This window comes from Epinephelus fuscoguttatus, linkage group LG24, assembly GCF_011397635.1.
Source record: "Epinephelus fuscoguttatus linkage group LG24, E.fuscoguttatus.final_Chr_v1".
In the NCBI taxonomy this organism is placed as follows: Eukaryota; Metazoa; Chordata; class Actinopteri; order Perciformes; family Serranidae; genus Epinephelus; species Epinephelus fuscoguttatus.
In genome coordinates this window covers 20,484,918-20,501,910 of record NC_064775.1, presented here as the reverse complement: position 1 = coordinate 20,501,910, position 16,993 = coordinate 20,484,918, and the positions used below count along the sequence as shown (strand labels likewise).

Genomic DNA, 16,993 nt, shown 5'->3' with positions numbered 1-16,993 from the left:
AGAACTGTGCCTCACATCCGGCTCTGCTTCCCTCTATAATTTTAATTACCGGCATAACGTGATTTTGCTCTTATGTGACTTGAGCGCAGCCCCATAGAGCTGCCACTTAGATGTTTCCTGGAGTGCAGAATTCACATTACGTGTTCGACAAAAGACAAAATTGCTGTCCTCGCAGAGACAGAATGTTCTTATTATTTATGCACTTGCCTTTTGAAATCCGGAGAACTTTTACGGCAGGTAAGGGTGCTGGACAGGTTGCCTGCTGTAATGGCCTATATAAAGGTAAGAAATGTTTTACAGCTGGTTGAGGTGAAGAATGGAATCTCACACACCTCGTGGCTTTGCATTAAATTTTATGTCGAAAAGTCTGCCATGGATGTAGCGAATAATGTGCAGCGAGGTTCAGGTGAATTCTTTCCAAAATGGATGGCTTCCAGCTCTCTAAAGAAATTCATCCCCTGCTCCTCTGCAAACGAGCCGGGATGTTAACACTATTGACATTAGCGATGTAGGCGTACAGGGCCGAGGAGGGGACAGCCAAGTGTGTGCTGAAGTCCCTGCGGCAGTATTCAATGTTTGTCTCTGTGACCCAGAACTACCTTCTGACAAAAGTGCTACCTCATTTCAATGCTAATGTGCTGTTATGGGTATTTTCAAAGCGTTGCTGCTATTTATTATGAATCAGCTTACCTGAGAGGCGCCGGTTAATCCTGTAGATCCCTGCACAGCTGCTGTGCGCCAAGAGGTCATGGAGATAGTGTTTAAATAGACTCTGCCTCCCTTATTATTCCAGGGGGACAACTACAGGCCTGTACACAGCTGACAGGTTCACTATTTTCTCCCTTTTTACTGCGTATCTGCTAAGTGGCAGCAAGGTAAAGATCACAGGATCAAATAAGATGCTGGTTTTTTACATAATGACACCTCTTGATTGTTTTTTCATCTCTGAGAAGAAAACAGTTCGGGGAACAAGCTGTCACAACCTGGAGGCTTGCAAGGAGCAGGTTTTGAATAAAGGATGACAAAATAAAAATGTATTTGGAATATGGACCCTATGTAATGGGAGAGAAAACAATCTCAAAGGGCCTCCAGCCAGACATGAAGATATTAGAAAATGTATGTAGCTGTGTCTGCAACATAGAATAGTGAAATATGTTATCTTATGGCGTGAGGTGAGAGAACAAATTCAAATAATTTACCAAACTAGTCACTGTGTTTGATGTACCATTCAGATGCCACCAAATGTAAAAGGAATTCCTCATTTACGTCTTCATCCACCAGGAGAAGATTGGTTTTGCCAACTTTTGGTGACGTTCATGCATTTTGAAAACACGTGCACTCATTTATGATCAATGTAAGAGCAATTACACCATTTCCTCTTTATTCTGTATTTGCGTATTTTGTGAACGAGTGCAGTGCCCATTCAAAACGCTCCTTCCCACCTGCCATCGACATGTTTGCGTCCTCAAGCAATGCTAGAGTATATACACTCACCGGCCACTTTGCAAATAGCTAATCAGCCAATCACATTGCAGCAATGCATTTAGGCATGTAGACATGGTCAAGACGACCTGCTGAAATTCAAACCGAGCATCAGAATGGGGAAGAAAGGTGATTTAAGTGACACTGAACGTGGCATGGTTGTTGGTGCTAGACAGGCTTTCAGAAACTGCTGATCTACTGGGATTTTCACACACACCCATCTCTAGGGTTTACAGAGGATGGTCCGAAAAAGAGAAAATATCCAGTGAGCAGCAGTTCTCTGGGTGAAAATGCCTTGTTGATGCCAGGGGTCAGAGGAGAATGGCCACACTGGTTCAAGATGATAGAAAGGCAACAGTAACTCAAATAACCACTGGTTACAACCAAGGTCTGCAGAAGACCATCTCTGAACCAACAACACGTCAAACCTGTCCATCCCTTTATGACCCAGGCTACAGACCAACCCTGGATAGCCTGCCGACTGCTGTGCTGCTTCTGATGCGGTGTCACCTCGCCGCTTCTGCTGCTGCTGCTGCTTCCTTCGCGCTCCTTCTGCTCTGGTCTCCGTGCTCTCCTCGAGTCACACTCTGGGCTAGCCATCCTCCTGGATCCGACACACCTTGCCTCTTTATTCCTGCACCTTAAATATTAATGTTATGTTGGTTGTCAATAAATGTAGGCTTTTATGTTCCTTCATAAGTGAATTTCAACCTTTTCCACAAATGAAGCGGCACTTTAAGATGGCTGAAAAGAGTCATAGAGTAGAGCTTGGATCCTCTGAAGATACACATAAATGTCCTCTGCTGGTTTGAACACATTTTCCCCGCTTAAAAGGTTAATAGCTCAGCAGCCATCCACCTGCAGCCATTCAGACTCATGTGATGACTCAGCACGCATAGATTTGAGGATTTGGTGTTAAAGATGTTTGTAATGAGATTGTCTCATTCTCTGCTCGCTCTTGAACCGCTGCCAGTCGGCCAGTGAGCTTTGATGGGAAGGTTCAGCATCCTTTTAACCGCTGTGTCAAAACAGTTCAATCAGTCCTCTCCCCCAGTCTTGTTTGTTTGTGTTTTGGTAATTGTGGCATTGATTTGGAGCCAGCCTTAAATGTTTGAGGCCTTTAGACTTGTATGTGTTTAGTAGCACTGCACAGACAGGAGCTGCTGCTGCTGCTGCTTTACCTCCACTTGCTTGTGTCTGCCAGAATGATTAACAAAGCCACATTTCAAGCTAATGCCCACAGTATTCACATTATTCATGCGCTTTTTCACAGTAGTATTGATCTGTATATTTGTTGACAAGTATGATGACTAATAGCTGATGACTTCATAGTAAAAAAAAATCCCACGCCAGTGCTTTCAACTCTCCAGCTACTCCACGTCTGCAGAAAGCACAGGGTGATGCCGAGGTGAAGGCTGCCCGCGAGAAGCCGAGGCAGTGTCTCTGTTTCTATCCTTCATCCCAGACGTGTGTGTGTGAAGACTTTCCCCTCCTACCTCATCTCTCCGCTGACGTGCTTCATATCGGCTGCCGGATCACGTTCAGGAGAGAGAGCCCAGTCAGTTTTAATCACACTCTGCTTGTAGTGCTTCCAGCGGCCATCGCTGCAGCTGTGGAGAACCAGGAGAAGAGCGGAGGCGAGACGAATACCAAGTTCATGATTACATGCACTGACAACTGATCCCCGATCCTGTGCTGATAAAGTTGCAGAGAGGAAGATCAAAGTGAGGTGGTCAAGAGCATAAAATATGACTTTCTTAATCAACCAGAACTCTTAAAGTCTGTGTTTCTTATATCCTGTTTTCACCACCAGATGGTGTTGTGCAGTGAACTGAATAATTCAGCCTGTTTGGGCTGTCCTCATAAAAATAATTATACAAACTTTATTTACATTCTTTTTTAAAACAAAGTCACAAAGTGCTTTACAGAAATAATGGTACACAACTATTAAAACAGTTTAAAAATTGTTTAAAAGTCATACAACATTGAGCAAAAGGAGCAACATGTGAGTGTAAAATAAGTAAAATTTAAAAAATAAAACAAAAATTAAAATAATTTAAAAATCAATGAAAAATAAATACATAAAATGCTGGAGGAAAAATAAAGAAAAATAAAATAAGATAAAATAAAAAGTAAGAATAAAATAATTAAAATAAATAAATGTTCTTAGATAAATGAAGCTAATGTTGCCTGTTTAAGTAAAAGAAAACAAAATGAAATTATTAAAGTATATATATAATAATTCCAATAAATACAATGTTCTTGGAGGAATGCAGCCAGGGTTGCCTCTTTAAATAACAAAATAAAATAATAGAAAAATAAAATAATTTGATATAAATTAAAACTAAATAAATACATAAAATTCTCATGGAGGAATGAAGCCAGTGTTGCCTGTTTAAATATAACAAAACAAATTTTTTTAAAAAAGAGGCTAAACTAAAAAAAAAAAAAAGCAAATAAATAGATAGAATAAAAATAAGTAAATAAATACTTAAATAAAATGTTCTTGGAGGAATGAAGCCAGTGTTGCCTGTTTGACTGAAATAAAGCAAAATTAAAAAAAAAAAAAAATTAATTCTCAAAAATTATAAATTAAATAAAATGTTCTTGGAGGAACTAGTGCTGTCTGTTTATAATCAAATAAAATAAAAAAAATAATAAAAAAATATAATAATTTAAAAAATAAGTCAGTGTTTCCTGTTTAAGTGAAATAAACCAAAATAAATAATAAAATATATATAAAGTATTTTATTTGTGCTGCACTAAACTATTCTGGCCCAAATTTAAATTAATTTGGATTCCTAATATAAAAAGAAACTATTTTTTAAAACTTAAATATACCAAATTTACTACAAACTTACAAACTTAAACTAAAATTGGTATTAAAACTGAGAACTGCAGTAAAAAAAAAGAGGTAAAACTAATTAAATATCATTAAATGATTTATTTTGACCTGTCTTGTAGAGCTTTTGTGTCACAGGAGAACCAAAGACTCCAGGTCTGCAGTTACCTGCTGATGCCCTCTCCTCATGTGATGCCCCGGCACGACTCGGAGAAGGACGCGGCCGTCAGCAACACACCTCAGGCTGTTTGACCAGGCATCAGCCGTGGTGACAACACATACAGGATCTGCTGTTACCACAGAGGCTGCCCTGCTGCTTTACGGTGTAGCAACACTGACATCTATTGGCTTGATGGAGAACTGTCGCAGGACAGGATCCTGTGCCTCAACAAATCACACATTTTTATTTACTAAGAGAAAACTGTTTTGCTGTGAAGTGGATGGTTTTGTTTTTATCTTTGGACACAACTGCCTGCTGTTAGCTGATTCATGTATTGTTGGGTGAATAAAACATTTATTTTGGAACAGAAAGCATAGTGAAGTCTGCTGTGCTCCTGTAAACATTGCTTCCTGGTTTTTCCCCCATGAAAGACCCTTTATATGAAATGTCAGTTTACTATAATGGAGATATTATGATTGCTATTAGAGATTTAAATTAAGACTGAAATTCAAAGTTAAAATAAGTTGGGTGTATTCGTCACATTTGTGCCCAAACCAAACAGAAAAAGGTAAATATACACCTCCATAGAATTTCTTTATTCTAATCCTAAAAAATACAAAAACCAAGATTCAGTCATTATTTACTTCTGTTAAGTAATTTAACATCAGCCTCCCCCCGTGAACAAATAACCCTAAAAATGCATTTCTGAGATGCAGCTTCTTATGCAGCAACACTCTAGGGCAGCAGTCAGCAACCTTTACTATTGAAATAGCCATTATTGGCCAAAAAACAAAATCTGTCTGGAGAATATTAAGACTAAATAAGCCCATCAACATTATGAATAGGTCTAAAGAGAGAGAAATTATTGATTGCAAGGTTACATATTTCAGTTACAGACAACATTTCCATCCAATTAAATCAAGTAAGTCTAACACAAACCAAAAAAAAAAAAAAAAACACTATTTATAAAATGAGATAAAATAAAACTGAGTTAAATGGACTGTTATAATGTAACCATAGCTAATAGAAATAACCTTATTGACTTGGTTAAAGTCTATATAATTATTGTTAATAAATTCAGTGTATTTGATACACATTGGATTTACTTTCATAAAGTTTATATTTATGACACTGTTAATTAATTCTGTAGATTTCAAGTAAGCTGAATTTACTTTAATGTCATCTATTTAATACTGTGAATAAATTCTATGCATTTTGTGTTTGTGTATAGTGCTATAGTGTGTTGTTTCTAGGCATTTCAAATATGTTGATTTGAAATGATGACAAAACTTAAATAAATTTAAAAAAAACATTATTATTATTTCTATTACTATTTTTGTAACAATAAAATTATTTTATTAAAAATTAATTGACTTAATTGGATGATTTTTTTTTTTTAGGTTATTAAAATACGTATACCTGACAAAAAAATGACTGCATAATTTATTTTGTGTGTCTCATACGTTTCGACCACAGTCTAATGTTTCAACAGTGCATCTCTCCCTGTTGTCATGGCTAAACGCGGCCAGCAGAGGCGCTAGTTGTCACTTTGCCTTATTGTCCAACTTGTAAACAAAGCACCGAAGGTAGAAACCAGCTTGCTGTGCGCATGCGCAGTGCTCATTTGATAATGTCGTCTTCTCTGTCTGTCTGACACTCTGGGAGATGGTAAGAAATGATTTATTATAACTCTGTAAATGAAAATATGCGAGGGAATTTAGTGCCTATTCAGTTTAAAACAATAAAGCGACATTTGGCAGCTTGTTGAGCAGAATTAGCTTTAGCAACAACAGTCATGGTTTAAGAGAGGCTAGTGGGAGTTAGCTTTATAGAGACAGTATGAATGTTTTGAACCATAGAAGTGTGTAATTAAACTTTTTGTTTACATGTAACCTGATATTGTGTGTGAAGTTTTAATCTACTCTTTAACTCTGTCCTCAGCTGTGCCTCTCAGATGGAGGCTGTGTGTGACCAGCTCCATGGAGATGATGATGATGAGGAGGAGAAGGAGGCAGGAGCAGATGAAGCCATGCTGTGGTCCATCCAGGAGGCTCTGGAGAGGCAGACCCTGCAGATAGGAACATCAGCCTGCGGGGCCACAGCTGTGGTGGACGTGCTGAAGGCCCTCGGGGTGGATGTGGCCCCCGAGGAGGCAGACCGCTGCGTTCAGACACACCTGAGGAGGAATGAGTCGCCGCTGCCTGACTACCTGCTGTCCCGCAGTGAAGCTGGTAAACGTCCTGATTGACAGAAGGGACTGTAGTGGGCCCCTAGATTTGTCTCCACCTAAGTACAGACTTAAAGTACTTTATTTGATGTTTCCATGTCCATTTAATGTTATACTTAAACTCCACTACATTTATTTCACAGTTTACAGATAGCAGTTTTTCCAAACTGTGTATCTCCAGATGTGCCAATGTTCAACGTTTGCGATTAATTTATGGATAAAGTGTTCCTTTATGTGCCGTGGAAATTCTTCTTCTCTTTCTGACATGACATTTTAGAGATGTGAGATTTTTCACATGACAGCAACACTACAAACATTCTTATAGAAAGTGATGCATAGCTGTAGATTAAGCTATCCAGGATCAATTTATAAACATCATATGCAATAGTAAGACAGTGACTTTTGCTTTAATACCTTGAGTAAATGATTTTGGCAGAGGCACCAAGAAAAAACAGGATAAAATGTTCTTGGAGTAATGATACCAGTGTTGCCAAATTAAGTAGGATAAAACAATAAAATAAATTATAAAAAAGGAAAAAATAAAATGTTGAATAAAAAGTTGAATAAAAAATAAAAAAAAATATTTAAAAAAAAAATTATGAAAATGATAGAATTTTAAACAAAATAATGAAAAAAGTAAAATGATTTTAAATAAATTGAAAGTAAGTAAATAAGTAATTGAATGAAATGATCTTGAAGAAATGAAGCCAATGTTGCCCATTTAAATAAGATAAAACATATAAAATAATAAATAAGTAAATAAAATGAAGAAGAATGAAGTCTGTTTGAGTAAAGTCAAACAAAATAATATCACTAACAAATAATTTAAAAAATAATGAAAAGAAATAATTTGATAAAATAATTTTAAATAAATTCACAATAAGTATATAAATAATTGAATAAAATGTTCTTGGAAGAATGGAGCCAGTGTTGCCAAATCAACTAGGATAAAACAATAAAATAAATAATAAAAAAATCAAACAATAAGATGTTCTCAGAAGAATGAAGCCTGTTTAAATAAAATAAAAACAGTAAAAAATAATGAAAATATGATAGAATTTAAAACTGAGTAATAGAAAAAGTAGAATTATTTTAAATAAATTAAAAACAAGTAAATAAATAAATAATAAAATGTTCTTGAAGAAATGAAGCCATTGTTGCCCATTTAAGTAAGATAAAACATAATAAAATAATAAATTAATGAAATGTTCTCAGAAGAATAAAGCCTGTTTAAGTAAAATAAAATAATATTAACAAATAATTTTAAAAAATAATGAAAACAAATTTAAAAAAATCAAATAATAAGATAAATTAAAATAGATTTAAACAAATTCAAAGTAAGTAAATAAATAATTTAATAAAATGGTTTTGGAGGAATGAACCCAGTGTTTCCTGAGATAAGTCAAAATAAAATATAAATATTTATATAAAATGGCAGGGGCACACAACTGGTTAGCTTAAGGCTCTGTGCGTAGTGTTCAGGCTTTCGGGTTTGAATGTGCAGGTAGTACAGTATCTAAAAACATAACTAAGTAGTGCACCTCCCCTTTTTACTCAGTGCCACCTGACGATAATACTGACTTTTACTTCAGTAAGGTTTTAAATGCAGGACTTCTACTTGTGATACTTGTTTTCACAGTGTGGTATTAGTGCTTTTACTGAAGTAAAGAATCTGAAAACTTTTCCACCACAGTGTAGAGGCCGATTAAATGCATTTTTTTTCTGCCTTTCATGGTTATAAATGTATCACTGAATTATCTCTTATGCAAAAAGAAAATAAACACAGTTTAATAAAACAGCTGCAACATAACATAACAGATGCCTGTGTCGTATTAGGAGATGAAGCCACAAGTGTCATGTATTTCATATCTGAAGACCTTTTGATTGTTAGATCCTTAAAAGTAATTTGGAGTGAAACATTTTTAAGATTTTTACATTCAGTTGTGGAGGAAGTATTCAGATTGTTGACATAAGTGAAAGTACAGTACTTATACCACACAGTGGAAATACTCCACTGCAGGTCCTGCATTCAAAACCTCACTTACATAAAAGCATGTTTCAACAATGTAAAAGTATTAATTATGCAGTAAAATGTTTCCTGTCAGTGTTGTCTTATATCTGATGTCTTTGGGTAAATGTTACTGCTGCATTAATGTGTGTGCTGCATTTTCTTGCCCTGGATGTTTAAGGCTGTGCTCTTTTTAACTCCTAAATACATTGATGGGTGCTTGAGTCTTTAGCTAAGGACATTGCATAGTCAACCTCTGCTATGTCAAAAACTCTGAAATCCGTCAGGCTTTACTATTAATTTTGGTTATGGATATTAATTTGATTATTAATCAAAATTCCTAATTGATATTTTAGTAAACTTTATGAGATTGATATCTTTAACTGCCTATGATTTCCCCTTTTCAGGAATGGTGCCCCACAAAGTAAATTTAAACTAGTTAGAAAATAAATTATAGCTGCTGCGCAGCAATGGTCGGGCAATTTTAGGCAAAATTAGGCAATTCTGAGCAACACACACACTAAAACAAAGCATATCACAACATAGAAGTTACATCATATAATTATGGCATGCCCTTCAAATTGTGGATGAGTGGCTGAAGTGATCAGAGACTCGTAATATACAAAGGAAAGAAAAAACTCAAGAACAAGAAAATAAGAATAACATTAACTGCTAGCAATTATGAACAAACTGGCCCGATCTAGCTTAAAGCTAAACATTATCCATGGTGACAGAGATGAAAACATTTTTTGAAATGTAAAAGTAGCTCTTGGATAGACTCTGCATATTGACTGATAGCTAAGCCAAATAAACAGGGAGAAGAGACAAGGGATAACAGGGAAAAGTGTTGATAAAGAGTATTTGTCTGTCTGCAAAACTGCCTGGGTCATAATTATTTTAACCTTAGTAGTCTCTGTTCGACATAGCATGATGCCTGAACATAGGACTTTCACATTAGAATGTCTGTTCTGCCTTAGCTGAGGCTTGAACTCACAACTTCTGAGACTGAGGTCCGTCTTCTATCTCACTGAGCTAATTGGCAAGTGACAGTTCATGTGTGACTTCACAAATTGACTAAGCCAAGCATCAGTGTGCCAGACAGTAGCCATCCATGCCATGGAAAAGCACATTTCAAAGTGAAAGTTCCAAAGCTGTAGCACGTATGGTTGATTTGTTATGAATTTTCAAAGTTGTGAAATTTAGAGGCTTGCTGTAGCGCCACCATCAGGACTATTGTCTTTTGTTTCCAGTTGAGGACATCTGGCATGGGACTGGACCTTTATGAAAAGCTTGGGTAGATTTCTCACATGGAAATGTTGCATGAGCTGAGGCTTGAACTCACAATCTTCAACACCAAGAACCATCCTCTATCTCACTGAGCTAATTGGCAAACAGAAATGTCATATGTAGCTTCACAAATGGACTAAGCTAGTCACCTGTGTGCAAGACAGCAGCTGTTAGTGTGTAAAGGCAGATTTCAAACGGCTGTCAAAAATTCAGTTATTAAGACAAAAATCCGAAAATACACATATTGCATCTAGACAGCATGGAGGTGTTGGTAATTTGCATTGACTCCAGTTGTTCGCATGAGAGCAAAATTCAAAATGCTGTAAAAAAAAAAAAAAAAAAAATTCAGTGTTTGAGATAAAATTCTGATATTTTCCAAACATCATCTACCATGACTCCAAAAGTTTGTCTTTTCTTTAAAGACCATTGAAAATATATTTAGCAAGAGTTTGCAAGTGTATGTTTACAATACCGTTTACAGTCAAACATTTTGATGCACTGTAGGCTCAATTTTCGATAAATCAAAAACCTGTGTGGATCGTTTGTGTAGGACAGTCTGAAGATGCTCTATAGCAAGTTTGGTGTCAATTGAGCAAAAATTGTGGGAGGAGATAGGTTTAAGAAGTTTTACAGTTTTTGAAAAAAACAGAGTGATGGACTTCATAATTTGCAATAGGTTTAAATGTACAAAAGTTTCTTCAGTATTGGGGCTACAGTTTGGTGAAAGTTGCAAAGCTGTAGCACATATGGTTGATTTGTTGTGAATTTTCAAAATTTTGAACTTTAGAGGCTTGCTGTAGCACCAGCATCAGGACTATTGGCCCGTTTTTGCAGCTGAGGCAATCTGGCATGGGACTGGACCTTTGTACAAAGTTTGGTGATTTTTCGCGCATGGGAAGAATGATTTCCTCGGAAGAAGAAGAGAAACATGCAGCAAAACAATAGGGTCCTGGCAGCTTAGGCTGCCCGGCCCCTAATAAAGCAGTTTTGTGTTAAAAATCTGTGTTTCTCCAACACTGTTCAGCACAGCAGGGGCTGGAGCCAAGCTGATAACTTATGATCCAGACGTTCAGGAGGTTTTTACCTGGAGCTGAATTATCCACAGAAGTCTCTCACTCGCCAAAACAAACTGACTCTGAGATTTAAACCGGTAAAACAAAAATGAATAAAGCAGTTTTATGTTAAAAATCTGTTTTTCCAACATTGCTTGACACAGCAGGGTCTGGAGCTGAGCTGCCACTAACGTTTGCTCTGCTTTTTTTCTCTGATAACTTAAAATCCAGATGTCTGATGACTAAAATCCTTCTTCTGGTGATAACATATAATTAAAAACAATCAAAGATCTAAAAAGGTTATTGTAAACATGTGACTTAAAACTGGACAAAAATCCAACTCATGACAACAACTCTGGCGCAAGCGCAAAGGGGGATATGACACCACTGACAGGTGACAGCGATCAGATGACACACACCATTTCCTCGACTCAAATTACAGATTTCTCTGGGTTAAATATTGTTGAAAACATTGGGGGTAATGTAAGTTAACAGCTCAACCAAATATATGACATTGGTTAAGTCATTTTTTTTAAGTTTTATTGCAGAAAAGTTACATGTTACATTTTTCCTCAGTTTATCACAACCATTGAACATCAACAAATCTGGAGATACATGGTTTTCACAGGACAGGAAGGGGATGAAAACTAATCTGTAACTAAAGCTGTCAGATAAATGAAATATAAAGTACAATATTTGCCTCTGAGGAGTGGAAGTATAAAGTTGCAAAGAATGGAAATATTCAGGTTAAGTACAAGTACTCGAAATCTGTATTGAAGGGCAGTACTTGAGTAAATGTATTAAGCTACTTTCCAGCACTCATTACATTGTTTGACTTGACTTAAGTGGCAGATATTACACCTTACACACCTGAGCTCCCCGAACTGTTCTGTGACATTTCAGGTAATGACATACAAAGACATAAAGCATGACTTTGTGTAGGTATCATATCTTAACTGGGCTCTGCAGACAGTGATATTTCAGGTGTCACAGATGCTCGCGGAGACGATAACTTCCCCGCTGAATGGGGCTCTGTAACGCCTTGAACCCATAAGTGCGCTTTTCCTGCCAGCGTGACAGCTGGCTGCACTGCCAACCAGGCAAATTCAAAAGTACCCTCTTGAATTAGACAAAGAGTTTTATGTCTCTCAGAGGAGCCACTGTAATTGACTTTTTCAGCTCTGTTTCACAATTTTTGCATTGACATTTCAGCCGTTTAGCTCAAGCTGTCATCGCAACATACGGTTCTGAGTGGAAAGGAAACACACTTGTAATCATTGATCTCAGGCACGACAAGTAAAACATAACGAGTTCCTGTATTTCAGGGCTGTTCCTGGGGCTTGAGGAGGGGCGGCTTGGCTTGGATCTCTGTAGGGGGGTCCAGGATAATCCTAAACAAGACTCTGTTATATACCTTATTTACATTTACAAACATATATGTTTCTGCCACAACCTTAAGAGTACAGTAACCACAATACACACAAAAAAATGTTTTGTGAGTTGTTGTGTTTTTTCGGTCATTTTTAACCTCAGAGGACATTTTCTGTCTCTTTTTTTGTCGTTTTGTGTCTCTTTGAAGAGCTGTTGTGTCGTTTTTGGTCAATTTTTTTGTTTCTTTGAGGCCATTGTGTGTCTCTTTGTGGTCTTTTTGAGTCTTTTTGTGGTCGTTACCTGTTGACTTGAGTGATATTTCGCAGGTGAAGTCTTGGGGAGCCCCTGACACTTTTGCCCACATAGGCCTGTCCAGTAATCCATTCACAGACCGACCTGTCAGCCAGTAAGATGGGAGTATTTCCACATATTTTCCCCTCTCTGATTGGTCTCAGCTTGCGTCCGTGCTGTTTACAGATGCAAATTTACAACACTGCCATTTTCTTTAGTGACAGTCAACTGCTCAAAGAGGAGAGTTATTCTTTACCTGTGCTGTATTTCCAGAATGATCTTATCAGTGATGATTCTTCTTTTAGGTGCGACTCACGCTCAGCTCATCCAAGGAGCACAAGAGGCCAGTAAGGGGAAGGTGATAGGTCGCTTCTTCCACTTTCACCCTCGGCGGCTGGTCAGACTGGTCCCCTGGCTCGCACGCTGGATCCGAAAAGGTGCCGTTCCCGTGGCGACCATGAACATGCAGCTTGTTGTGCCTGAAGGAGAAGAGGTGCCTGACGCCTGGCACCATCAGCTCATATTTGGCGTTGCACCGAATGCTGTTTTCATGACCAATCCTTTAGATGTAGGTGAGTACCGTAAAAAAAAGAAAAGAAAAAGCAACTCATTTCAGGAGATTCGTGTCTCCTTATGCATTTTAATTAAATTTCTGTTTCAGGAAGTGAGGGAGAGGTGCACCAGAGACTCTGCAGTGAGTCTGTGCTGCTGATTCGTCGAGAAGACGTCCTGCAGAGACTGACGCCAGATTGCTGTCTGTCCAGCTTATCAGACAGCCAGTCTGACCCACGGTGGAAAGCCCTGGATGTCGTGGGTAGGCGCAGTTAATTAGTTTGATTAATGCAGATTTATGCAGATTTTTCTTCCGTTCTAAGTGTTTTCATCCCTATTTTCTTCCCATCAGGTCAAGTGAGGCAGATGGCCTTAGAAGAGGAACAGGAACAAAATCGACCCAAGTTAACGCACATCACGATCCCAGCAGCGTACAGTTCAGGCATCACACTCTTCGCTCTACGAGAGTCAGATTTAGAACAAGAACTCCTCAAAGCTCCTGAGCTTCCTTTGCTGTGATCGGACTCATGAACTTATAGCTTGAAGATTAATTTATTGTAATCAGAAGTAAAACACTGATGATGCAGTTATTGCAGATGGCAGGTTGGAGACATATGAACCACGTAAACATTTGCACAGGAAGTGAATATATTACAGATGTGTGTAAGTGATATGAAGGAAGATTAAACTGTGCATTCACAGGAAACAAAACCACAAAAATCTGATGTTTAATACATCTTTTGTGTCAAGTGCCCTCATGTGTGGCTTCATTTGCCAGCTGCTTTCTGCCACCAAACAGCTGCAGATGTTTCCAACAACTCACCACCATCATCCATGAACATTTCTCTCACTGATGCCTGTTGTTTTTCCCCTGCGTTATAAACAGTTTCATGTCAGTGAATTAGTTGAATAAAGTATGTTTCAGATATTAAGCAAGTTTTTTTGTAGATTTGTGTCTTTTTAAGGTCATTTTGTGTCTTTGTATCTTTCATTGATTGTTTTGTGTCTTCACTGGTTTTTGTGTCTCTTTAAGGTCATTTTGTGTCTTTTATAATCATTTTTGTGTCTTTATTGGTTGTTTTTGTGTCTTTAATGTCATTTTGTTACCTTTATAGTCATTTTTGGTCCTCTTTGAGGCCATGTTGTGACTTTTTTTGGTCATTTTTGCAACTCAGTCGCTTTTTATGTCTGATGCCTCCTGTCTACAGCGGGCTTGAGGCACTGCCTCGTGGTGGACTTGGCTCAGATTCCGGAGTCACTCTCTTATCCTGAAGGCTCCTTAAGGAATCCCGTTTGATTTGGCGGTGGGAACCTCTTGCCACAGCATGTCTTTGCTGACGTCGACTCCAGCAGGATTCAAACCCTGGACGTTCCACATGGAAGACAAGTGCTCTAACCACTACGGGGAGGCCCACTCTTGGACATTTTTGCATCTCTGAGGTCAATTTGTATCTTTATTAGTTGTTTTTGTGTCTTTTTACTCCATCTATGCCATCATGTACTCCTGCAGTGTAGCTCACTGTGCAAAAGCTTCCCCTCATCTGCTCGTCTCTGCATCCAGACTTTTAACTAGAGCTAACAAAAAAGCCGATCCCATCAGTCCCTATTTGGCCACTTTACGCTGTCTCCCAGTTAACTTTAGGATTGACTTTCAGAATGTATTGATTTTTTTCAGAGCAATAAATGGCAAAGCTCCAGCTTGTATTTCAGAGCTGTTAACGTCCTGATGGTCAGAAGCTTATATCACCACACTAAACTCCTCTGATTGCTCCAAAGGCCACATTAAGCAGTGACGGTGGTGGAGTCATTACAGCCAGGGTACTTAGATACCGGCACAATTTAAGAATGATATCCATCTGTTTATCCTGCGAGGCAGCTCACTTTTCCATACTTAAAGTCAATGCTATATTAGATGTTAGATGTTGTAGGACAGATTTGCTGCATGTACAAGGGTGATGTTATGTTTCATCACTGCAGGGGCACATATGAAACAGGGTTTAGGGGGTCCTTTACCAGAAACTTTTGAGCACTAAACACTTAATTTCCTGCATTCCAGTGATTTTTGTGCAACAGCTTGCACCTGTACTGCATTAATTCATGGTGTAAATGGGGGACAAATGCCCCCATGCCCCACCCCCAAAATCCACCTACAATTGGAATAAGTCAGTTTTATGGAGGTTTGAATGGTGGCTGTTGGCCAGTGGTGGAAGACATAGGCAGGTCATGTATTTAATTTTTAAATAGCCACTCAGTAAGGATATCCAAATCTTAATCAAGCAAAAAAAAAAAAAAAAAAATCTGTATAACAAAGTGAAAAGTTCTCAGGGAGCTTGCTGCTGTTATCTCATATATTTATTTAGATAATTAACAATGTATTTAGGTGTAAGCTTTTTACTGTTGTAGTCAAAGCTAATTTAAGCTTAGCTTAACTATAACCCTGTATTAGTATTTTATAGTCATGTTAGGTTTAGTATATAATCTGCAGAGTGGTGCTGTTAATGTGGGAAGTGAAGTGAAATTTTTCCATCAAGAATAGAGTAGAGTTAAAGCTTGAAGTAACACAAAAATACTCAAGTACATCAAAGTTATCAGCACTTTAGTAAATGCACTTGGTTACTGTTACGCCCCACCCTTAGGCAGCCCTATGGGGCGAACAAAACTCCAACACTGACCCATAATAATCACATTAATTCCATGGGATTTATTAGAATTGAAACAAAATAAAAATCCCTTGGTGAAAGGCAGCAGGGCCAGCAGTCCCCACACCAGAGCCTCTCTCCTCTGCTGCTGGCACAGGAGCTCTTAAGCACCTCCTCCATGCCAGGTGTGCTGCACCTCGTTAGGTAATGCAGCACACCTGGGTAGATCTACAAGGAAGGGAAAAGGGACAGCAGCACAGTCACACTGTCAGTCTCAAGTACTGATGCAGTTAAAGGTTAATACATTACATAAAGAGTTCATTGACAAATGCCATTTATTCATTGAAAGTGTAAGAGGAAATGAGTGCTACTTACCAAGGCTGTATGTTAAGATAACTAAACACCCAGATTAATTGGACTGATAAAGTGTCACCTTTGGATTAACAAGATTGAATCATAAAAAAGGGCCAACTAAACTGCTGCCACTGAGTTAATATAACAGCTGCACAAGTAGCCAAATCAGAGGATGCCACTCCCACCAGATGCAAAATGGCTACAACTATGATGTGAAAAGAAACCTTAAGCCAAACAAAGTTACGGCATTACCAACACCAAAAACAGTAACACAGGTGACCAACACAACAGTGGAGTGCAACAGCCACAAACCAAAAAGGATCATACAAGTACACCAGCTATAAAGTTGCTGCCATACCGACAGCAACACAAAGATCCAACGAAAGTGAACTGCCACTACCACAACACAAAATGGACACCATATGGTCTCCAACCACACACACTGATGGATGCAGGAAACCAGCAACACAAATGGACCTGATGAATTGGGAAGCCACACCCACCACTCCAAGATCCAGTGATCTGTGGGGTGACTACATCCCAATCCCCAAAACAAGGTCACAATGAATTTGCTACAAGAAATACCCAAAAGCAGTAACACACAAGTGACCACACCAAAAAGTGGACTGCAACAACCACATAACAAAAGGGTCACAATGTAATTAACCACTACACAAATGTTGCCAACTTACACCTAAGCAGCAACCCACAAGTAATCCACCAAATGT

General features: G+C 38.1%; 1 protein-coding gene across 1 annotated transcript; it reads left to right on the top strand.

Moving 5' to 3' along the window:
• The first annotated feature begins 6,088 nt into the window (after positions 1-6,088).
• LOC125885011 (uncharacterized) lies at positions 6,089-14,202 on the top strand. Its single transcript, XM_049570372.1, has 5 exons — positions 6,089-6,152; positions 6,426-6,715; positions 13,026-13,292; positions 13,382-13,534; positions 13,625-14,202. Exons 2-5 carry the CDS (start codon positions 6,439-6,441, stop codon positions 13,789-13,791), a joined length of 864 nt encoding a protein of 287 aa, XP_049426329.1. The 5' UTR covers positions 6,089-6,152; positions 6,426-6,438; the 3' UTR covers positions 13,792-14,202.
• Positions 14,203-16,993: the final 2,791 nt, after the last annotated feature.

What these genes read in the sequence shown, in the direction of transcription:
- LOC125885011 (XM_049570372.1), top strand. Translation starts at nt 6,439, where the DNA reads ATGGAGGCTGTGTGTGACCAGCTCCATGGAGATGATGATGATGAGGAG. An exon ending in GACCAATCCTTTAGATGTAG is followed by an intron (nt 13,293 to 13,381) that starts GTGAGTACCGTA and finishes TTTCTGTTTCAG; the next exon opens with GAAGTGAGGGAGAGGTGCAC. An exon ending in GAAAGCCCTGGATGTCGTGG is followed by an intron (nt 13,535 to 13,624) that starts GTAGGCGCAGTT and finishes TCTTCCCATCAG; the next exon opens with GTCAAGTGAGGCAGATGGCC.